The following is a 24,397-nucleotide window of genomic DNA, read 5'->3' as shown; positions in this document are numbered from 1 at the left end:
GAAAGAAAAATGAAATGGGGCAAAGGAATAGGACATGCCAGGCCTGTGAGAGATGGCTGTTTTCAGTGGGATCATGTTTGAAGGCCAATGTGATAGTGCTGGCATTCGAGCAGAGACCTGAGTGGTAAGCTGGGGGGGTCACCTGGATATTTGGGGAGAGACTGGTTAAGACTATGGCAGTTATCCACATGGAGGCCGGCAGTGCTGACAACCAGGAGGAGGGGTGAAGATGGTGAGAAGTGGTCAGATTTTTGCATGTTTTTTTTTGAAGGTAGTGTCAAAAAGATTGAGAGAGCCATTAGATGAGTAATATAAGAGCAAGAAAGGCCCCAAAAATGATGCCAGGATTTTCAGTCGAAAAAACTAGAAAAACTAGAAAGACGAATTTGCATTTGTGTGTGTGTATTGGCAAACACTTCAGGAGAAAAAGGATTTGGGGGAAAAGATAAGGAGTTTATCTGGGATACTTTAAGTTTGAGATGACTGTTTGATATTCAGGTAGTGAGGGCAATTAATTAGAAATGCCTGGAGTTCAGCGAGAGATCAAGACTAAAATATAGATTTGGGTGTAAGGATATACTTCTAGTAAGTGTCCGTGGAACGACTGTCAAGAACTCTGAAGGGTCTGAATTTTACCTGATTTACAAGCCAGGAAGTCAGCCTACCACAGCCTCATGGATGCTGGCAGAAGACAGGAGCCTCTGGGGTCATAGATAAAGACCTTTATTACGATAATCACGGTCGACAGAGTTATTTGCCTCTTCCTTCCCTAGTTCCCTGAGTCTCCGTTCCCCAGGGCAGTGTGGAAGGGCCAGAGATACATGAAATGACAGGAAATGACAGAGATACAGTTGCATGACAGGAGCAGAACCCCAGGCTGAGGAAACTTGAATCTTTTGTGCAGTAAGTGTGCCTACCCTTTGCTCTGAGGGGGACACTAGTTCTGTGTTTGAAATCTGTTTGCTATACAAACAACCTTGAAAAGATAGTTCAGAATAAAGCCGGTCACCATCTCTGCTCATGAGTTGTGCCCCAGATCCCACACAACTTTTACTGTCAAGCGTTCACTTTAGTGAAAAAAAATGTAATTAAATTATTTGAGTCTAGACTCTATGTCTACTTTATAAAATAGCCTCAGTATAACTTACCAAACATGTAATATTTAATCATTTAAATCAAAAGAACATTGTACTTTGTTTTGTTTAGAATTCTATCCAAGTTAACATTTATAGGGAAAAATAAATATATTGCTAACAGCAATACCAGTTATTTGAGTAGCTGTACTTATGTCAGAGTACAATTGTAGTTGACACAGTTATAGTGATCTTATGTGTATGTGAATATGTATTTATCCCACCTTTATTTCATAAAGTCAAAAATGAAGATTTTTTTGAATATTATCTAACTTCTCTTAAAACTCATTCATTATGAGATGAGACAATATAGTCAGATTCTTGTACAAATACTGCTGAGACATCAATGAAGAAGAACACTGGAAATTGGCCATTGGATTTAGAAGCATAGAAATCATTAGTGACCTTGAAAAGAGCAATTTCAGCGCAGAGGTGGGGACAAGAGTCTGTTTGAAGTTGGTTCAAAAGAGCGTGAGAGGACAGGAGTTGAGACATGAGTATAAACAACTTCTTTGAGAAGGTTTTCTGTAACAGGGAGCAGAGCAATAGGGTGACATGTAGAGAATTTGGCACAATGCCTGGCACATAGAAAGGGCTCAGTGCATGTTGGTCAGAAAAGGGCTTGATGACCCATGGGAAGTGCTCAGGAAATGGTTCATTGACTGGGTACTAATAAAAAGACATATAGGCATAGGGGCTGGTGAGGAAGGGCTTCTTGGAGACTTTTCTTTTGAGCTTTGAAAGAAATGATGGAGTTGGAGGAGGTGCATAGAGGTGAGAGGGTGTTTCAGGCACAAGGTGAGGAACCAAGATGGAGAGATGTTGAGGGAAGGGGCAGCCTGTCTGCCAAGCCAGGGAGTTTTGGGGGCCTCCAAACAGGAGGCTTGAAGAGGAGGACCTGGAGATACAGCTGACAGAAGACCTTGAATGCCAGAGGGTGGCATTTATTTTGGGTCTGATGAGTCAGTAGGGAGCCAGAGATCTTGAGCAGTCAGAGATCTGGTGGGAATATAGCATTAATTGTATTTTCAACTGCATGCTGTGTTTCTATTCCAAGTGTTGAAGTTGGGCAGGTTACAACTCATGTTCCAGACAATCTAATGAGAAGCACATGTTTTTATGCTCACTCCAACCTTTAGTTTCTTCCCTAGGCTGGGACAATCCTGGGAATAAAATTCTGGGGATAAAGAAATAGAAAATAAATGAATAAATATAATTAATAAAAATATATAAATAAATTAATAGAAAATAGAAATGCACTTTAGGGATTTAAGGAGGGATGGGGAGAAGGGGTCCTCTGAATAAGCACATTTGATGTTGGCTTAAAAAAAGACTGTTTTTTGCAGAAAGCCAGGGACTGCTGTCTAGGCTGGCCCTGTTAGCAGCTGTTTTGCGTTTCTGAGGCAGTGGTGTGTATGCCTTAATGGCATCTTTCCCATTTCCATGAATCAGAGTGAGGAAGGAGTGACCTCGCTGGTTATTTTAGAGTCAGGGCCATTCATCTTGTCACATACGGTCTTGAGGTTCTGACCAGATACGGTTGGTGCTGTCCCAGGACACAGGGGAATGAGTGGTGAGGAGGGGTCTAAGAGGCACTGTGGCCCAGGAGCAACCACCAGTCTTTGGCTCTACCTGAACCTGGGTTTGAATTCCAATCTTTCACCTCCTGCCTTCAGGACATTTGGCAAGTCCCTGAACCTTGATTACTTTATCTGTCAAATAGAGATGGTGCTAATTGTAAGCATTAGTTGTCACCAGCATTTGCTGATAAGAAGAATATTTATTACTGCCATTAGTTTTTAAGTTCTATCCAGTCAATAAATGAGTAAATGGAGGAAAATAGGGGAGAAGCAGAGTGTCAGGCTGGAACATGATGGTTCCACCTAGATAAACCCCTCTATGCCTCAGTTTATAGTGTTCTCTTTGGCAATCCTATTTTGTTCACATGGTACAGGTTATAAGGAAAGCTCAAACAGGAGATTGCAGTCATTTCTGAATTTTTTTTTAAAGATTATTAGGTTCTGAGTCAATATCCCTTTGGATCCTGGGCTTTTTACATAGAGAGATTGGGCAGGTGCATAGCTGTAAGGGAATGAGCAGGCAAATAAAATGTAAATAGGGGACTTTGGACTCTCTAACCATCTTAAACTGTAGCTTTCTTTTAGATCATCAACTGCTGGCTGGGATGATTGGGACACCAGATATGTTTCTACGAGTGGGAGAGCCCGGCTTACCCCACTGCACCATGGAGAAGTTGCAAAGCTGACTACATATGAGCAGCCACAGGAAATCAGCATGGCCGGTCAGTCTGACCCCTCCATCTGGAAGGGAGTTTGAATTATTCTTCAAGTGGAACTTTGAAGGCTAGCCATTAGAACCAGGAGCCAGGGCAGCCTCTGTGCCTGTAGAGGGAGGTGGAGAGACAGCCACACACCAGCGTGTGATATGAAGGGCTTCCAGAATCTCTTCTAAGCTGCCTCTTCTCTTTCCCTGATCTCCATGAGCCCAAATACCTGAATTCTGCCGTTGTCTGAAGACCCAGATCTGGGGTCTGGAGCTCCAACCCAGACTCGCATTTATTAGCTATGTGGACTCATGATAATTAGTTAGCCTTTATTTATTTATTTATTTATTTTCCCTATGGGTCACTGAGGCCTTTTTATTCTGCTCACAGAACCACTGGGGATCTCCCCTGTGGACACCTAGAGATTATCATGTAGACAGAGTTGGCTCCAGACGCTGGGTGGGAAGTGAGGTGAGAAAACAATGATTTGGGCCAACCTCAGGACTGCAGAGCTAGGGTTTCCAGCAGGGTTCCAGACGGTCATTTCAGGCTTCTGCAGCAGTTCTAAGGAAGCAGCGAGAACAGCACAGGGAGGGGAGCGGGCAGTTAACTAGCAGAGGCCCCGGCCAGTCTTGGCTGGGGGCAAAGGGGGGAGCAGAGGTCTAATGAGCCGACTCAGGACCGCAGGACCTGGGGTGCACCACCTGGAGCTTACTTGGCGAGGGGGTTTCGGAAGTTTCTGCCGGGAACTTAGCCTGCTACCCAGTTCCTCTTCAATTCTGAGGATCTGGTTGTACTTGGCCAAGAGCTCAGATCAGCAAGGTGTCCCCATCTTGATCTGCCCAGTGCAAAGTCCCACCACCAGGTCAGCGATGAAAGTATCCTCAGTCTCCCCAGAGCGATGCAACACCGTGACACCCCAGCCATTGGACTGGGCCAGCTTGCACGCCTGGAGAGACTCGGTCACGGAGCCAATTTGGTTCATATTCAGCAGGAGGCAGTTTCACGATTTCTCGCCCCCGGCCTTGGAAATCCACTTCGGGCTGGTCACAATGAGATCGTCCCCCACCCCCTGGATGCCCGTGCTGGCAGCGCACTTCTGCCAAGCTTCCTGGTCATCCTGGTCAAAGGGGTCTTCAATGGACACCACTCGGTAATCCTTGGTGAAGGACCTGTACAAGTTGGCCAGCTCGTCGGGCGTGATGTACCTGCTGGGGTCATCGGGGGACTTCAAGTCCAGGTCATACTTGCCTGACCAGAAGAACTCCGAGGCAGCTACGTCCATGCCGATGACCACCTTGTTGGTGTAGCCGGCTTTCCCGACGGCGTTCTTCAGCAGCTCCAGAGCTGCTTTGTTCTCCAGATGTTAGGTGCAAACCTGCCTTCATCCCCCACGTTGGTGGCTCCTTCCTGTATTTCTCCTTGATAACATTCTTCAGGTTGTGGTAGACCTTGGCCCCGATGCGCATGGCCTCCCCGAAGCCAGCCACACCCACGGGCAGGATCATGAACTCCTGCATGGCCAGCTTATTGCTGGCGTGAGAGCCACCGTTGATGACGTTGAAAGCCAGAACCCGCAGGATGACTTCGGCCCGCCAAGTCGGCAATGTGACGGTACAGAGGCACCCCCTTCTCAACGGCCCCCGCCTTGCAGACAGCCAGGAACACACCCAGAATGGCGTTTGCACCAAATTTAGATTTATTTTCTGTTCCGTCCATCTTGATCATCAGTCTGTCAATCTTCTCTTGCTCCACGACATTCAGTGTCTTGCTAATCAGGGCAGGAGCAATAGTTTTATTGATGTACTCAACAGCCTTTGAGACACCTTTCCCCAGGTAGCGGGTCTTGTCATTGTTCCGGAGCTCGAGGGCCTCGTAGATACCAGTGGACGCACCACTGGGCACAGCAGCTCTGAAGAGACCTTTGGAAGTGTAGAGGTCAACCTCAACAGTGGGATTCCCATGAGAGTCGAAGATCTCTCTGGCGTGGATCTTGAGAATAGACATGGTGACTTTCTGGCCGCCAGATAGCACAGCCCGGGAAAGAAGCAAAAGATGCTACAGGCACCGAGGACAATTGTTAAGCCAGAAGGTCTGGCCGCTCCAAGTACCGTCTATCTATTTATTTTTTTAAGTAGACTCTACACCCAGCATGGAGCCCAAAGTAGGACTTGAGTTCATGACCCTGAGATCAGGACCTGAGTCTCTGAGATCCAACACTTAACCAACTGAGGCACTTAGCTGCCCCTAACTAGTTAGCCTTTCTCAACATTAGTTTCCTCATTCTCAAAGTGAGGACAATAGTTAGCATTATTATTAGCATAATTTCAGATATTTTTGTGAATATTAAATGATAAAAAAAAAAAACTATAAAGTCTAGAGGTGCCTGGGTGGCTCAGTCGGTTAAGTGTCAGACTCTTGATTTCAGCTCAAGTCGTGATCTCAGGGTCGTGGGATTGAGCCCCTCAATGGGTTCAACACTGGACATGGAACCTGCTTAAAATTTTGTCTCTCTTGCTGCCCCTCCCCTTCTCATGCTCACTCTCTTTCTCTCAAATAAATAAATAAAAATAAAATCTTAAAAAAAAACCGCAAACCCACAAAAGCAATAAAGCCTAACTCATTGTCTGTCACAGAATACCTCAATAATTGTTAGCAACAAGGACATGTAAGAATGTTACATTGGTGGTGCCTGGGTGGCTCAGTGGGTTAAGCCTCTGCCTTCAGCTCAGGTCATGATCTCAGTGTCCTGGGATCGAATTCCACATCGGGCTCTCTGCTCAGCAGGGAGCCTGCTTTCCCCTCTCCCTCTGCCTGCCTGCTTCTCTGCATACTTGTGATCTCTCTCTGTAGATAAATACATAAAATCTTTAAAAAAAAAATGTTACATTGGGATAATAACATTTTTAGACAATGCTTTCCCAAGCATTATCACTTTAAATTTTCACAACACCCAAATATGTAAGAAGAATTGTCACTCCCTTTAATTAGATGATTGAGGTTCAGAGAAGCAATGTGACTTCCCAAGTAAGAAAAATTAGGATTCAGTGCGGTGGTCCAAGTTCAATGCCAATTTTATTTTATCACCATGTGCTGCCAGCATGAATGCTTGGAAAGAAGGGGACAGAGCAGTATGAGGCAGGAATGGGAGGGCACACAGAAGGAAAAAGGAGAGGGTTCCCAAATCCACAATTTTATGCATGGAATTAGATGTTAACTAGTGGAATCTCTGAGAGTAGACCTGTCATTACACTTAACTCACCTTTGAAAGATCATATATAGGAAAGTCAAGTATTTAGAATATAGGGAATGTCCAAGAGAAAAGAAGCACCCCTAAAATTTTAATTTCAGTTAATGTTCTACGGTTTGAACAGTGACAATTATGCATTAAAAAAACTCATTCAAAACCAATTTACTGTCTCTATATATGCAATGTTAGTTTATCTTACTGATTCATTGCCTAGGTCATAGATTAGAAGCAGCATAGCAACTGAAGAAGAAAATTCACATATATGACAGCAGATAAAAACCAAGCTGATGGGGGCGCCTGGGTGGCTCAGTGTGTTGAGCCTCTGCCTTTGGCCCAGGTCATGATCTCAGGGTCCTGGGATCGAGCCCCACATCGGGGTCTCTGCTCAGCGGGGAGCCTGCTTCTCCCTCTCTCTCTGCCTGCCTCTCTGCCTACTTGTAATCTCTCTCAAATAAATAAATAAAATTAAAAAAAAAAAAAAAACAAGCTGATGGCCTGACAAGAGGAAAAAACTGTGACAAGCAGAATAAAACTCAAAAGCGTGTAACAATTTGGGTCTCAGTGTAGATACTCACAGTGCTCCCTCCATATCCTACCCTGCATTCATTCCTATATGATGACTGAACAAAATAACTAACCAAGCTATAAGAAGATAAAAAAGTAAAATATATTCATCATATCTTATCAAAGGTAGCAAATGTGTTTTAATACATTTTAGCAATAATCATGCCTAAAATTGTTTCTAAAACCCATTTTTATTCCAATTTCCCGGGCAATTTGATGGCAGACAAAATTAGATGTTATTGTCACTGAAAATTAATTCATTTGCATAAACATTATTAAGTGCTAAGGACCAGTGGGTCAGATCTCAAAGTCACGGGATACCCTTTGCTGCTACAAGAGTGAGCCATTAAAAACTCAACTTGAATTTTCTGTTTCTGTGCCTCAGGAAGACCTGGCGGGACTTTTCATTGTGTGCTGTGTATGTGTCCCTGGAGCAGTAATAGTTCCCCTTTCTGTCCTGGAAAAAGAGGTAGAAACTCATCCAGAAGGAATAAAAGATATTGTCCTAACTACACTGCCAGGATGGCAAATAGAATTTTGTGTTCCTAAAGTTTGGATCCTCCTCCTTGGGAGAGTGGATGGCTCTCTCTTTGTCCTGAAAACGCAGGCCTTTCCTCGTGGTGCTCAAACTCTTGAAGCAGAAGAAGTCAGAATGGGCTTTGGGGCTTTCAGGAAGTTAAAAGTGAACAGCTGCCTGATCCTGGAGAAAATCCCAGGGACTGGGAGTAAATTCAATCACTTCTTCTGAGTAGGGCCTCAGAGGGGGCACCAGGGGTCCGCCGGGATTGAATGGGAGAGAGAGGGTCCTGGGGCCCAGGTAACAAGCACTGGCATCTGAGGCCTTACCGAGTGACTATTACTCAGAGGGGCCCTCGTTCCAAGGCCTCTGCTGGCTTGAATGGAGACTAGACTGTGGCAGCCACTACCTTACTGAGGCTAAATCACCGGAAACATAGAGCTTCAGCGCCCCTCCCGAGCTGGAAACGCAGGGACATTGTTGCTGTATCAACAGCAAGAATGAGAAAGGCTGTTGGACAGACTACGCGACTGCCTTAGTCATGGGGTTCTTGCAGAAGGAGGGAGATAGTGGTGGATGTGGTCGATGACGAAGGATCCATTTCCTGACAATCTGGTAGACTGGGGCTGGAGCCAGTTCTATTTTCATTTGAGAAGTGACTGACATTACTTCTGTCCAGAGAGCATGAAACCATTTATGTGTGATTTTCTTTTTTTTTCTTTTTTTTTTTTTTTTACATCTCTGTAGTCAGAAGACCAGGGAAAAGGGCTAGATCTTCTCATGTCTGATGTTCATAAAACCAAACCATCCGCTCTTATGGCTATTCAAAGGAGATAAGTAATTCTGATGCTCTTCCTCTTAGCAATCCCATCTGCTAAGATTTGACTCTGTGATGCTTCCGCCAGCCAGCTAGTTAGCTGGCCCAAGATACATCAGAATAGCCTTGTGTTGCAACACTTAAAAAATCAAGTCTGGGTCCTGAATATGCCTCCAAGAGAGGAAACGTGCTTGAATTCCCCATTGTAAGAAATGAGAGCTTTCATATTGCATGGAGTACTTCATAGTTTTTAGGGTCATTCTGAAAGCTGGCCAGCATCCTGGGCTGGCTGACTTGCTGGCTGAAGCCTTGCAGCGCCACATCTAGTAGATGCAGATGGGATTGCTAGGAACACTCCAGGGGAACAGGGTCTCAGGAGGCCTTAAAGTAAAGGACCCTCTCCTCCTTCCCTCACATGAGAAATTGGACTTCTTCATGGGCTTGAGTCTCTTAAGCTCATGATGGAGATAATGTTAATGAGAATGGGCAGGTCCTCTTAGTTATGATCATTAACACAGATTATGGGTTTAGTGGGATATTTCTGATGGCTGTAACCCTGATTTAAGTAGTTGGGATTTTCCATAATTGGCTCCCTTATGTCTAGCCTCCCAATGAAAGGAGAAATCAAAATCCTTTTCAGGTGGTTTGAGACTCAGTTGCCATCCAGCTATGTTCTCTGATTTCTCATGAGTATTGTAAAGCTCCTGACAGGAATAGATGTGGGACGAAAGAGAGTTACATTAGGGACCCTCCTGTGGGAGCAACCTCAACCCCCCCAGGGAGGCTATTTCTAGACTGTGGAACACCCTCTTCCAGCCCCATGCATACAGTAGCTTGGCTGGACCAGCAACACCATACCCTCAAAAGAAAGCAAAGCACCCACCTAGATGTGTGAACTGCCCCAACAACTCAACACCTTTGCTCCCTTTAAAAGATGAACTTCTCTTTAATAACTACTCCAAGGACTTCTGTTTTTGACAACATAATAGGCTGATCTAATCCCCCTCCCACTTTCACAGGAAAAGACATGGGGGATAAAATAAATAAGATGTAGCAGAACAAGATCATTATTTTTTTTATCCAAGATCTAAAGAAGAAGCCCCCCCAATCCCCAGGTGATAAAATATACACTGTAGCTCAGAGCTAGAGGACAAGATCGTGAGTTGATTCTGTGGCTCTGCTAGCTGGGGTTTTCGTGACAGTAGGGGTACAGGAGGTATGTGCTTGGGCTCAGACATTGGCAAAACTAAAACACAGATTTCTACATAAAGGATGGATTTGGAAGTGGTCCTGTCAGTGTAAGAGAGACTCAACAAATTCTTCCCACCAGCTCAGGAAGTAAGGAAGCTGTTCTCTGGTACGAGCCCAGGGAAGAAAACAAGGCCCACGTGAGAATCTGCACCCTCTCTGAATTCACACTATTCAAGTGGGGGGGTGTCCAAGAATCTCAAGCCAAGAAATTAATGTCAAATGGAGTTAGCACCAGCCTAGTGAAACTCATGGTGTGTCCAGCGAATCACACGAGACTCCCAAAGGAAAAAGCAACCCTAGCAGAAGTGGGCTCACCCTCAGATTTATAGCCCCCTGCCCAAGGAGACTGTAGCAGTTGCTAGAGGTGACATAACAAAGTACCACAAACTGAGTGGTTTCAACAGAAATGTATTGTCTCACAGTTCTGCAGGTGAAGATTCTGAGTTCTAGGTGTCAGCAGGGTTGTTCCTTCTGAGGCTGTGACGAGGGGTCTGTTCTGTGCCTTCTCCCTGGTCTCTGGTGCTTCACCGGCAGTCTTCAGTGCTCCTTGGCTTGTAGAAACATCAGCTCTATCTCTGCCTTCATTTTCTTGGTTTTTTTTTCCTCATTTCATTTTTTTTCACATTTACTTTTCAAAATTAGTTTCAGAGGTAGCTTACAGTGATTCAAATGTTGTATATAACACCCAGTGCTCATTATATCATGTGCCCTCCTTAAAGTCCATCACCCTGTTACCTCATGCCCTCCTCCTCTCCCCTCCAGGACCCTTAGTTTGTTTCCTATGGTTAAGAGTGTCTCATGGTTTGTCTCCCTCTCTGATTACATCTTGTTTTATTTTTCCCTCCCTTCCTCCATGCTCCTCTGTTTTGTTTCCTAAATTCCGCATATGAATGAGATCATATGATAATTGTCTTTCTTTGGTTGACTTATTTTGCTTAGCATAATACCCTCTAGTCCCATCCGCATTGTGGCAAGGGGCAAGATTTCATGTTTTTGGATGGCTGAGTACTATTCCATTCTGTTTATATACCCCATCTTCTTTACCAATTCCTCTGTTGGTGAACATCTGGGCTCTTTACATAGTTTGGCTACTGTGGACATTGCTGCTATAAATATTGGGGTGCGGGTACCCCTTGGGATCAATACATTTCTATCTTTGCGGTAAATACCTAATAATACAATTGCTAGATCATAGGGTAGCTCTGTTTTCAACTTTTTGAGGAACCTCCGTACTGTTTTCCAGACTGGCTGCACCGTCTTGCATTCCCACCAACAGTATAAGAAATTTCCCCTTTCTCCATGTCCTCGCCAACATTTGTTGTTTCCTGAGTTGCTAATTTTAGCCATTCTAACCATGAAGTGGTATCTCATTGTGCTTTTGAGTTGTATTTCCCTGATGCCAAGTGATGTTGAACATTTTTTCATGTGTCTGTTGGCCAACTGTATGTCTTCTTCACAGAAATGTCTGTTTATGTCTTCTGCCCATTTCTTGGCTGGATTATTTGTTCTTTGGGTGTTGAGTGTGATAAGTTCTTTATATATTCTGGATACTAGCCCTTTATCTGATATGTCATTTGCAAATACCTTCCCCATTCTGTCGGTTGTCTTTGGGTTTTGCCGACTTTTTCCTTTGCTGTGAAAAAGCTTTTTATCTTGATCAAGTCCCAATATTTCATTTTTGCTTTTGTTTCCCTTGCCTTTGGAGACATGTCTAGCAAGAAGTTGCTATGGCCATGGGCTCCATTTTTAATTCCAGTTCTACTGTGTAAAATTGAATGACCTTGAACCAATTACTTAAATCTCAAAACTTCTGTTCCTTCAACTGTAAAATGGAAACAGCTATTTGTTTGCCTTCTTAATAGCCCCCTGCCTCTTCTTTTATCCTAAAGAAACATCCTCCCCCAAATTTGTGTGTGTGTGTGTGTGTGTGTGCGCGCCCCAGCAGCAGAGAGTGAAGCCCGTTGAGCCCAGTGGTGATTCCCTTGCTGGTGTTGGGTTTAGGTGTGGACATGAAATCCAGGTCCTGTTGGGGAAATGTCCCCATCATAAATAAATCCTTTATGTATATATTTACATCTATATAGATATCTCTATAGACATATATCTCCAGGCTTTATATACTTAATGAAGAAAAAAAGCTCTCTTCTCTGCCTCTGGACGTTCTGTAAAGATGTGCCATTGGGAAGTGTGGCAGCAGCTTGAAACAATATGGTTGTTAATCTGTGAACAATACCAATGAGAAAGGCAGAGAGAAAAACTAGAGAGAATCTGAGTCCTTGATGACTTTACTCGGCCACTGTACTAACCAGCTCTGGGAATAGTCTACCTGTGAAGTTCTTATTAAGTGAGAGAATACATTTCTTAATGTTTAAGTCAGCGGAATCAGGGTTTTCTACTGGCTACATCCCAAACATCCTAAGTGATTTATTACCTCATATATTTACGTGAATAAATGAGGTAATTCCTATAAAGTGTTTAGCACTGTGAAATGTTAACAATTATCATTAATAAAACACTTCATTGTAGAATTATTTACAGCTTTCTTCCTTACTAAAGTGTGCCATAGTTCTCTAAAAATATCTGAGAAATTTTTGGCCAGAACCTAAGCTTCTGCCCCTTTGGTGCCCAATTTGGCTACCAGACAAAACACATAGTAGATATTTAATATATATTTCATGATTAATTAATATATTTTTATTTTTTCCCTAAATATAACCCTGATGGACAATCTAACCTGGGTGCCCTTGTGTTTGGTGGAGACTGTGTGTCCCCAAGAAGAATATTTTATTTTGTCACTGGGCAGTGAATTCCAAGAGGATCTAAGTAGTTTAAAAAATGGGGAAAATGGCCGCCCTTTCTAAAACTGGAAAGTATCATATCACAGCCTGTTGGGGCTCCCTGGAAATCATATGTACATCTTCATTTTATAGCTGAGGCCTTTCTTCATGCTCTAGAGGCCAGTCCAGGACAATAACCCAGCCTCCAGACCCTGGTTCCATCCCTTACCCACCTTTGTCATTACCTTCTCAACTTTCTCCATAGTCAGCTTCCCTTACAACCTTAGTAAGAGGGAAGCCCTCTCCCTAAAGGCCATTTGGGCTGCCAGGAATTCATAGGAGTCCATGGGAATCTGTGGGAATCTGTGCATCCACTGCCTCCCAAGGTCATTCTGCAGAGTCGCTGCCAGGGACCAGGTGGCCTGGCATGAGATCTGAGATTCGGCATCCTTTGCTGACTGCAAACATCAGCCCCTCATCCCTGAGGGGTCACTGAGGGCTAGAGGTTGAGAAGAGGCCTCTCCCTGTCCACACACTGATCAGCCCCTGGCGTGGAGGGCTGGTAACAAGGGTAGGAAGAGACTCCCCACCCAAGTCAAAAGAGGGTACAGCATCTACGCATGGATGGTGCCATCCATCCCACGGTGAGATCAAAAAGCTGTTAAAAGACTTTTGTTCCTGTCTGTCCTAGTCTGGCCCTGTAATATGGCCTACCCCCACCCTCACCCCTGCCCCAGACACCATACACATTCATAACTTTGTTCATGCTATTTTCCACACCTGAATGCTCCCACCTTCTCTCATCTGCTCCCTAACCCCAAGTTGTTGGCCTGTTGAATTTAAATTGCAGTGCAAATGTCTGCCTTTCCATCAGAGTTAACTATGCGCTCCTCTATGTTCCCACCATACTTGGTTTATTCAACATAAAATTTAACTCAAAATGGCGTCAGTTGGGCCTTTTCTACTAAATCAGTGCTTCTCAAACTTAATACACATAAAAATCACCTAGAGATTCAGATTCGATAGGTCTGATTTGGGGCCTAGGAGTCTGCATTTTTAACAAGCTCCCAAGTGTTGCTGACATTGGTGGCCTATGGGCCACTCTGAATGTCCAGGTACTGCTTTTGAGTTCCTTGAGGGCAGGTGTCCTGTCTTATTCATCCTTGTAACATCAGCTTTTAGCACAGTGTCTGGCTGATTATATGTAGTTAATACAAATACATTGAATTGAAATGAATCAAATTAAGGCATTGGTGCTTCTGAGGTGTCTCCTTTAAATGCAAATATGGGATCTGGGCAGCATTAGACAGCTGTAGCTGGGGTGGCAGAAAGTGGGGTGGGGCAGGACTTGGGGTTCATAGGAAACCAGAGTAAATCAGCATTACAGATCCAGAAACTCAATTTTATCAGCCTGTTTATGTTCTAAAAGACTGAGTGACACTAATATGTAAACCAGAAGGCCAATTTATTAATTAACATTAGAGGATCTGTCTTTCCAATGATGGAAATACCAGTGTCTGCCAATGAGGTACTCTCCTGTTCCCCACCACCCATCCATGCTCCCTGTCCCCCAACCCCTCACTCTAGGATCAAAGTGGCTCTGGATAATTTAACTCAGAACCTCAACTGAACGTAGATAAACTAAATGAACTGGCAGGTAAAAGAAAAGCTTGACAGGAGTGCCTGGGAGGCTCAGTCAGTTAAGTGTCTGCCTTCAGCTCAGGTCATGATCCCAGAGTCCTGGGATCAAGCCCCACATCTCATCAGACTTCTTGCTCAGTGGAGAGCCTGCTTCTCCCTCTCCCTCTGACTGACACTCCCCCTGCTTGTACGCTCTCTCTCTATGTCAAATAAATAAATAAAATCTTTAAAAAAAAAAAAGAAAGAAAGAAAGAAAAGCTTGATAAATTTTTTCCTTTCCCAAAAAGACTGTACTTCTGTAATACTTATTTTCTCCCAATAGTCTTTGTCCTTGGGTGGTGCTGGATAAAAACAGATACATTCTTGTTTCCAAGTGTTTGTGTCTCTCTGGTGTCACAGGCCCCATCAGTGGAGGGACTAGATGAAAAAGGGGGTCACAGCCTTCACCCCCATATTCTTTGCCTCATGTTGAGCTGGACTTCCCTTGTACTTCTTAGTGACAGTCAACTTGTGACTAAATATCTCAGCGTAGACTTTGTTACGAACTAATCCACTAACCATGTGACATCCTGTGAATCACTTTCTGTGCTTCAGTTCCTTCCTTCCTTTGTGAATCTTCAGAGATTTGGAAGAAATAGGCTCTATGATCTCATCCAGCCCTAAGATTGCCAACTTAAAATACTTTATATTTATAACCTGCTTTAAAATACTGTATTTCATGGATGCCCCATAATTTCACATTTACCTATGAGAAGAATGAATCTTAGAGAAAATGAGTACCTTGTCTTAAAGCATCCACCTAGCAAATGGCCAAACTAGGTGTCAAACACCAATCAGATTCCTCATTTTCTTAATCACTACCTGATAAGGTCTCCTGGAGCCAGGACAAGGAGGGTTTTTTACTTCTTTCCCACCCTTGGGAAAGAAAGCACAATCTCTGGCTCCCTTGAGTCCCCTTTTCTTTGTCTCTGTCTTCTCAGGGTCTGGGCTGCTTTCAACCTTTCTTTCATTTCTGTTGAGTTCCCCATGTTCTCTCTCAGTTTCCTCCATCTCTCTTTCTCTCCTCCACCTTCCCTTCCCTTTACCTGCCTGTCCATCCCTCATTTAGCCTCCTCCCACCTCTGCCTCCTCTCCTCCTCCTCCTGCATGCCTGCATCTCTTGATAAACATTATGGGTTCTGTTTTTATAAAGATGTCACCCCATACTCCTGGGTGAATCTGTGGGTTAGTTAGGGCGGGAAGATGGTGCCCATGCATGGCCTAATGATGCGGATGGTGTTTTCTAGTCTAGTGCAATGGTTTCCAAGCCTCAGGAAAGATGGCCTGCATTGGAATCACCAATAGTTGGGTGGTGGCGGGTTGGTTGGGTATAACTCAAAATTCAGATTCCTAGGCTCCTACCCAGAGGGACTTTATTCATTAGGGTCAGGGTGAGAATTTAGTGCTCTGTATTTTTAAAGACTCTTCTGAGATAATTATTATGAACAGCCAAGTTGCATACCATACTATTGGCCTGTGCCCACCAGACCCTGTCCCTAGGGGTGAGTCAATGAGTAGCCAAGAATCCACTACAGTACCAGGAGGGCTGCTTCTGGTGGAGGTCTTGTTTGTAGATTATAAAACATCAGTTCGTAAGTCGGCACCTGCTCCTTCCCCATCCCAGGAGTCTGCCCCATCAGTGGTGTATCTGGCTCAATATGGGGAACTCCTTGCTCCTGCCACATTCAGTCAAACAGAAGCTCTTGACTTACATTCCGCCTATTTTTAGTCACAAACCCCTAAATCAACAGGATATGCCCATTCCTTTCATCCTTTCAGATGATACTTCTTCTTTCATACAGTAAGGAGTAAGAGGAGAGAAGTTTTCATTTATGTCCCTCTAATGGAACGTGAATTTTCCAATTATTGTATCAGGACTTTAGGCATGAAATCTGTGAGTTCTGAAAGCCACACATGCAGAGCCTGGTTTGAGGCCATCTAGTCTACCCCTCACTAACGAACCTCAATTGCTGAAAGACAAAAGTTCTTTGAATATGAGCTCTGTGCGACATTACCAAGCTCTTGGCTGGGATTACACTCTGCCCTTGGTTTATACTGTGTGCTCTCAGTACAGGGAATATTGCCCCTGAGAGAAAGTATTTGTGTTACAGTTATGCCAAGTCCCCCACACCCATAGATCCGAGGACAAAGGAGTCGAAGATAAAATTTGAACTCACATATGTTAGCCTATCCAGTTGTTCACTGGGAATGATCATATTTGCCCTGACTTCTACAGCTGGGGTGAGCTCTTTCCTCTAATTAAATAGGTCTGGTCTTTTGTTTCACTTATTTGGCATTTAGCTCTTAGCATTAGTAGCCTTGCATCATTTGTATGTATCTGTTCTGTCTTTATAACTAGATTATAAAGCATTTTATGGTAGAGATCATGTGTTCATGTGATACTTCACTCGTATATTCATTCATCAAACACTCACTGAGCACCTCCAGGCATGGGGCTAGATTCTTAAGAGAAAAAGAAAACAGGACATGGTCTCCAACTGCAAATGCTTCCTAGTAAATAAAGAGTGGTAAAACCGTGTGACTATACAGATGAGTATAAGTGCATGTGTATAAGTGTAACTAGAAATATGTGTATCATTCCTTGTTGAGAGGAGACAATACTCAAGCTGAGCTTTGAAGGAGAAAGGAGGAGTTTCCCAAACAGAGAAAGAATGTGGAATAGGAAGTCCATTGCAGACTTGAAGCTTCTGATATGCCTAAAGACAATGATACACGTAGGAAGGGACCGGAAATGAGGCCAGGCCAAAGTGAGAGACACCTTCATGGGTTAATCTAAGGTCATGGATTTTATCCACAAAGCCATGGATGCTACTAGAGAATTTAAATTAGCCAATGATATCATTAGCTCTCTATTCCCAAAGCTCACTCTGGCTGCAGTGTGGATAGGAATAGATGAGGATTGGAACCCAGTTAAGGGATGTGGCAACAAAGCAAAATTGGTCATGCTTGGACAAGGGCAGTATAAGTAGGGATACAATGTCCAGAGAACTTGATTAATATATTGTAGGGGTGAGTGAAAATTGGTACTACCACTTTGAAGGGTCATATATCATTAGTTATGAAATTTTGAGAAGGTAATAGTTCTGTGACTCAGAAATGCTAGTTCTGGTTATCTCCTCTAAAGAAAAATACTTACTCAGCATTGTTTGTTAAAAAGTAAATCAGCTAGACCAACACATCCATCACTAGGGGACTAGATAAAGAATATAATATTAAATGTATCAGTACTATCTATATCACAAAATGCTTCTATATATATAACAAAATAGTTCTGTCTCAAGCATCATTATGACTGAGTGAAAAACAGCCAGTAGTAGAATGATACATGTAAGTGTTGATGTCCTAGAGAAAATCTCATTTTGGCATTTGGAGAGGCCCATTGCAAACAGCTGTCTTCCTACCTTCTGCCCATAAAGCAGACTGAATAGACATCAAGTCGCACTTATCCACACAGTGCTTCTACCTAAAATTCTTATTTGTGTAAAAAAAAAAAATTAACACTAAGTAGATACAAAATAACATTATTAGAATACATATAAACTCTATAGATTTGGGATATAAGCAACACTCCTGTGGTCCCCACCAACTATAAGAACTGAAAAACGTTGTTATTTTCCATGCCTGTGTCCCTCTCAAATCTATCCTATTCTCCCCTCTCTGAGAGGTAACCACTTTCCTGAATTTTGTTTATGGTTCTATGTATGTGTTCACATTGTTTAATTTTGTGTAGTTTTGACCTTTTTATATATGTGGAACCACACAGTATATATTATTTTGTGACATTCTTTTTTCATCTAAATATATTTTTGAGGTTCCATGTTGGTATCAGTCAGAGTTCCCCAGAGAAGCAGAACCCACAGAAGATATATATAAAGGAGATTGATCACGAGGAAATGGTTCGTATGATTACAAAGACACAGAAATCCACCATCTGCTGTCTCCAAGCTGGAGACACTGTAGTGTAATTCCAGTCCGAGTCTACAGACCTGAGACCAAGGAAGCTGATGATATAAACCCAGTGTAAGCCCAGAAGAAGATCTATGTCCCAGACCAGCAGAAAAGCTGGAAGAAAAAGGGATGAATTCCATCTTTCTCTGCCTTTTTTTCTGTTCAGGCCCCAAAGGATTAGATGAGGCCCATCCACACTGGGATGGCCAATCCACTTTACTAAATCCACTGATTCAAATGTTAATCTCACAGATACACCCGGAAATAAGGTTTAATCTGGGCAACCCTGGGTTCAGTCAACACATAAAATTATCACGATGTTGTTGAATGTAGCTGTATTTTTCATTCTTACTTCTCTACCATATTTTATTTTATGAATATCATACAAGATCATCTATATATTTTAATATTGAGGGATTTTTTTAAAAGATTTTTTTATTTTATTTATTTGACAGAGACAGAGAGAGATCACAAGTAGGCAGAGAGGCAGGCAGAGAGAGAGGAGGAAGCAGGCTCCCTGCTGAGCAGAGAGCCCGATGTGGGGCTTGATCCCAGGACCCTGAGATCATGACCTGAGCCAAAGGCAGAGGCTTAACCCACTGAGCCACCAGGCGCCCCTTGAGGGACATTTTTATTATTCCTCCTTCTCTCTGCCAGCTATGGACGGGCTGCTGTGGACATTCCTGCATATGATCCTTGTGTGGATGGGTTACTGTATACCATATACAAGTATGGATGTAGATCTTCAACTTTCTATATTATGCCATATAATATCAAATTTTTTCCCAAAGTGATTGTATCAACTTATATTCTTATTAGCAATACATTCATTATTCTGTTTGTTTCACATTGTCAGACAGTTGTCAAGCTAATTTTTGTCAGTCTAGTGAATGAGAAGTGATAGCTAGCAAGTAAAGTGGGACTCCAATCCTACTGCTACAAAGAACTGAATTCTGCTACAACCCCATGAGCTTGGAAGAGGACTCAGCTTCAGCATGAAGTGCAACCTGGTCAACATCATGACTATACCTTTTGAGACTGGGAGCAGAGGACTGACAAAGCTCTGTCTGCATCCTGACCCACAGAAGGTGAGATAAATGCATGTTGTTGTTGTTTTTTAAGATTTTATTTATTTATTTGAGAGAGAGACACACACAGAGATAGCTACAGAGATAGCGAGAGAGCACAAGCAGGGAGGAAAGGGAGAAGCAGGCTCCCCGCTGAGCAGGGAGCCCTACACAGGGCTGGGTCCCAGCACTCTGGGATCATGACCTAAGCCAAAGGCGGACGCTTAACCAACTGAGTCACCCAGTCCCCCAAATGCATGTTGTTTTACGTCACAGAATTAAGTTGTGTTAAACTGTTACACAGCAAGAGATAATGAATACATTAATGGATCCACGGAGAAGGAAATATAACCCCAATATGCTAATTAGTTCTGCTGTAAGCAGAACCGATATAATCTATGAAAGAACTGAGAGCTCTTTTCTTTAGTTAAATTATTGGTGAAGGGCTTAGATCAGCCTCACTGGTTTAGGTGCTCAATCCCTTGACTGATGTGTGACGAAGAAAGCAGGATTTGTCAGCAAGTGACAGCTCCCATTTAAGCCACATGGCTAGAGGAGACACTTCCCAGGAGAGGGGAGCTTTCACAGTTAAAACAACAGAATTCTGTCATGCTAATGCAATTGGGAGACAATTAGAAAAGACAGGTATACCTAAAAGGAGATCATTTTTTCATTATTGAAGTTCATATGATTATATAAAATCATTTGAAAATTAACAAGAGCATAGGTACATGCAACAAGATGGTTAATGTGAAGATCAATCTAAAATTGTAGTTTTTTTATATCAGTAAAAATTATAAAATAAAATGGAAGATCCGTTGATAGACCAAAAGAGAATTTACCAACAAATGAACCAAAATGGAAATCTGTAGGATCAGTATGAGAAAAATTTAACTTGAGACATTCTTGCACTTGACTGACTGTCATGAGGAGTAATATGACCGTTACATTCTAACTAAATGAAGGGGTGCCTGGGTGGCTCAGTGGGTTAAGCCTCTGCCTTCAGCTCGGGTCATGATCCTGGGTCCTGGGATCAAGCCCCGCATCGGGCTCTCTGCTCAGTGGGGAGCCTGCTTCCCCCTCTCTCTCTGCCTGCCTCTCTGCCTACTTGTGATGTCTGTCAAATAAATAAATAAAATCCTTAAAAATATGTATAATAAATAAGTAAATAAATAAATAAATGCTTATTTCATGAGAGAAAATATTTGATGGCTACTTCACACTAAGCTTAGCTTAATAGGATCTTCTTTCTTTCTTTTTTTTTTTTTTTAAGATTTTATTTATTTGAGAGAGAGAGCATGAGAGGGGCGAGGGGCAGAGGGAGAAGCCGGCTCCCTGCTGAGCAGAGGGCCCGATGTGGGACTTGATCCTGGGACTCCAGGATCATGACCTGAGCCGAAGGCAGTTGCTTAACTAACTGAGCCACCCGGGTGCCCAAGAGGGTCTTCTTTCTAACCAGTCCATACATTTTACTAAGTGATTCAAATTTTAGTCTGCCTAAGAGCTACCTGGGAAGAAGAAGTTCCAAATTAGTACCTCTTGAGTAGAACCTATTCACCTGCATTTTAACTTGGAGAAACATTGCTTCAGCCCAGAGGAAAGACTCTCGGGAGATGGCACCTCCTTTCTGATCTGGAGATCAGCAGAAGACAGATCCTCAGGAGGGAATATTTTTCTGGCAAACCTCAAATAACGTCAGAGAAATTGAATATTGTACATATATGTTTAGTTAAGACTGTTTATACCCAGGAGAATACATTTGTACCTAGTACTTATATGAGATTATATGTAAGGAATCTTAAGGGATATGCCCCACACTGTATCCTCTCCATGCTTTCTCTCGGTTCTTCCTTACGTTCTATGAATTTGGGAAGTAAGGAAGGTAGCGATGGCATGAAGAGCACGTAGGAGGACAGGCAAGGGGAGTCTATAGCATAATCTCTGAGAACTGTAGGTGTCCAGGCACTGTGATGGAGAATATGCTTATTTTACTGTTTGGCAATGCTTGGTTAGGTATCAATGAACCAGAGCAGAAGACCAGAACGGAAACCATGACACCCACCCCAGCATAAGTTTGGGTTTCCTCCAAAGCCATTTCCCTGTGTATGTGGATGCAGTGAGCTGGAGAAAAGATATAAGTAGGCTTCAGGAAGCTCCCTCCACGCTCTAGGACCCAAGGAGACCATTTCTGAGCTGCTTCTCTCTCCCTTTGGTCAGATCTACCTTCAGTTCCATGGGAGGCTTTGAGGGTCATCTGTACCCAGGACTGTCTCTCTTCTTCTATGGACTTTATCATGCACGATTAGTCTCCAGGGCCTTAATATGCAACCACCCAGTCCAGTATCTGCCACGCTATCCCTGGAGCAAAGGACGATGGGCGAGACTGCAGCAAGTATGCTGTGTTGGGTTGGTGAAGATATTAAGCGCCTTCATTTTAGCAGCCCAAGAGCTGCATAACATACAGGGACAGTTCGTACTTATCAGCAAGATATATCATCAGAGAAACTTTTTGTACCGCAAACAGTGGCAACATTTCACTCTCTATATGGCCTTCTTTCTGAGTGGGTGTGTGGATGTGGTGAGCCAGAACTTGCTGCCCCAGCGGTGTGCTGCTCTGGAGCAGGGCGCCCAAGCCCTGGGCATCTTTCTCTTTCTGCCTCTGATGGTGTCTCACATGCAGGACTCCGAAGGTGTGGAGCTGCAGTCCCACGTTCTGCTCACGCAGGCCATATTCCTGCTGGCGCTGGTGGTGGTCGCAGAGCTGTGGGCTCCCAATATGCTGCAGCTTTGGGTGATGAAGGCCTTTTTTTATATGTTGACAGGCTCTTGGCTGATTCAGATAGGCTTTATGCTATACAAACCAATTTCTGGCTATAAATGGATGGACGATGATGAAACCAACATTATATTTGTCACTACGTTCTTCTGCTGGCATGTGGCTTTCATTGCCATTTTGATGATCTGGGTCTACGGCTTCTCCGTTGTGTGGTATTGTTGCATTTGTTGATGTCCGGACCTGGGGAAGCCCAGAATGGGTCCTATCACCTGCACATTCTGAAACACCTGGATGAGAAGTTGTGGGAAGTGGTGGTGTTAGAGAGGAAGATGACCAAGGCAGCACACTCTGCTGGGATGGACCTACCCCGTCTCCCCTCTGGCTTCTCTCAGTCTCATTTGCTGAGCAGTGTGCTGGGACAGGCAACTGAAACACAAGAGGCGTGTCACAATGACCTTCGTTCTCGGCTTCCGAAGTATTTCCCCCACCTCCTCTTCCTCTCCTCAACTCCAGCCAAGGCATTCTCTTTGCCTTTCTCCTCTCTGTAATCTTCACATTCCCCCCCGGGAGAACATGAAAATAAGTGTACTGTATCTTCCCTTTGGGTCTTTATATATATCCTGACTCACCCAAGAGAATACTGACCACAAGTTACATTTAGTACATCATAATTTACCCATCATAGTAAGCACCTCCTCACCCTTTCTCTTTCTGGATCTCTTCAATACCTACCCAAAATCTAAACTGTTATTTTAACTAGAAAGGGCTCGGAGAATGATTGTTGAATTATTTTCTTATGGTTTGTCAAAGAGATCTTTTATTTTCAGCTTTATTGAGATATACTTAATTTACAAACAACTGCACATACTTAATGTATATATTTTGGTGAGTTTGGGCATATGTGATACCGTGATAACATCATCACACTCCTGGAAGGCAATTTCCTCCGCAGGGTCTAGGACAACAGAGCAGCACCTTGCACATAGCGAGGGCGCCAAAGGACCTGTGTGCTTCCAGGAGTGAGTCTCACTGAGTGTAGAGTCTGTCAGATTCTTCTGCCTGGGTAGATCAGCCCATTATTCTGTACACACCTCAATCCATTTCCAAGTAGTAGACTCACCTGGAACTGCTCCTTTCTGGTTCTCATGTGTCGTGAAATTCAGTGGCTTATTTATTCCACACAAAAAAATTTTTTTAATCCTCACCACTATCTTGTCATGTAGGTTTATAGATGATAATCTAAGACTCAAAAGGCTTTAAAAAAAAAAAAAAACTAGCTTAAGGCAGTCAGATATCTAGTTATGTCGCATGATGCTATGCCTGGGTGTCCACGGAGGTGGAATTCTAAGTAGTAGAGTTAAATTGTTGGCAACTTGCAAAACAATGTCTTTATGACCCCTGTTATGCTTCTTCCCCTGCTGTGCCCAGGATACAGACAATCTGTTAGGCTTCTCTTACTCTTGGCCACGATTATAATATCCAGGCTTAGGACAGAGTGAGGCTAGGGCAGGGATTCTAGGGGGTCATCATCCTTCCGGTTTCCCTTTTGCTTCTAGTTCTTACGAGAACTAGACACACCTGTCTTCCTTTGGGTCTGGACTTACTCTTCCTGGTTAATTTTCTAGTTCAACAGTTACAGTGTAGCAGGGGTGAATTATTGTCTGCTTGTTAAGGTTTTCTACTCTGTGGTTTGAGGAGCTGTGAGCATTCAGAGTTACTGCAAAGGGGATGGTGCTTCCCAGTGTCATGTCAGGGGTGGTCAGCAATGTCTCTGAATGCGGGATGGCATGCATGTGACCAGCAGGCACCAACTCTCCAGGGAAGGCTTTCACCTTGCACCAGTAGGGTATCCAATCAGGTAACAATGCAGCTCTCCACCGGGGATAACAGTGGTCTGCGGGGTGGAAATAAAATATTTCTTAGGCATTAGTTCAGCTTCTTGGCCTCTCCTTGGTCCTGGTGACCCGTGGAGCTCTGCAGTTCTCTGTAGGTCCTGCTCTGTTCCTGGTTGTCACCTCTGGGTCCCTTCCCCGTGTTTCTCCCTCACAATCTTGGGTATTTTTCAGGCCTTGCCTAACCTTACAACTCATCCTTCCTCAACCCTAGCTGAACCTCTTGGAGTGTCCTGAGGTTGGGAAAGTAGGGAATGTGTTTTTCCTCTGCATTCTTTCCTACTGATATGGCAAACCCCTGTTTTCTACTTCACTCAGCCCTCCTATTTTTGGATTAAGAGCATGTTTTGGATTTTTTTAATCTAAAAATTGACTCTTCTTTTTTTACAATGACAATCAAACCTCATCTTGTGGCAGTGT

At 43.5% G+C, this 24,397-nt stretch overlaps 2 protein-coding genes and 1 pseudogene across 3 annotated transcripts in view; 2 read left to right on the top strand and 1 right to left on the bottom strand.

Moving 5' to 3' along the window:
- Positions 1 to 24,397, top strand: part of RGSL1 (regulator of G protein signaling like 1) — a gene marked incomplete at both ends in the record, with an annotated part of 150,851 nt that overhangs the window by 30,933 nt on the left and 95,521 nt on the right.
- Positions 4,129 to 5,424, bottom strand: LOC308355778 (alpha-enolase-like; annotated as a pseudogene). The gene has a single exon. The product of its transcript is annotated as an alpha-enolase-like (transcript).
- On the top strand, positions 21,543 to 22,316 carry LOC308355643 (transmembrane epididymal protein 1-like; the record flags this gene model as incomplete). Its single annotated transcript, XM_080823994.1, has 1 exon — positions 21,543 to 22,316. One exon carries the CDS (start codon positions 21,543 to 21,545, stop codon positions 22,314 to 22,316), a length of 774 nt encoding a protein of 257 aa, XP_080680120.1.

This window comes from Martes martes (genome assembly GCF_963455335.1).
Source record: "Martes martes genome assembly, chromosome: 15".
Lineage (NCBI taxonomy): Eukaryota > Metazoa > Chordata > Mammalia > Carnivora > Mustelidae > Martes > Martes martes.
Note: the sequence above shows the minus strand (reverse complement) of the source record. Positions and strands in the feature narration are given on the sequence as shown.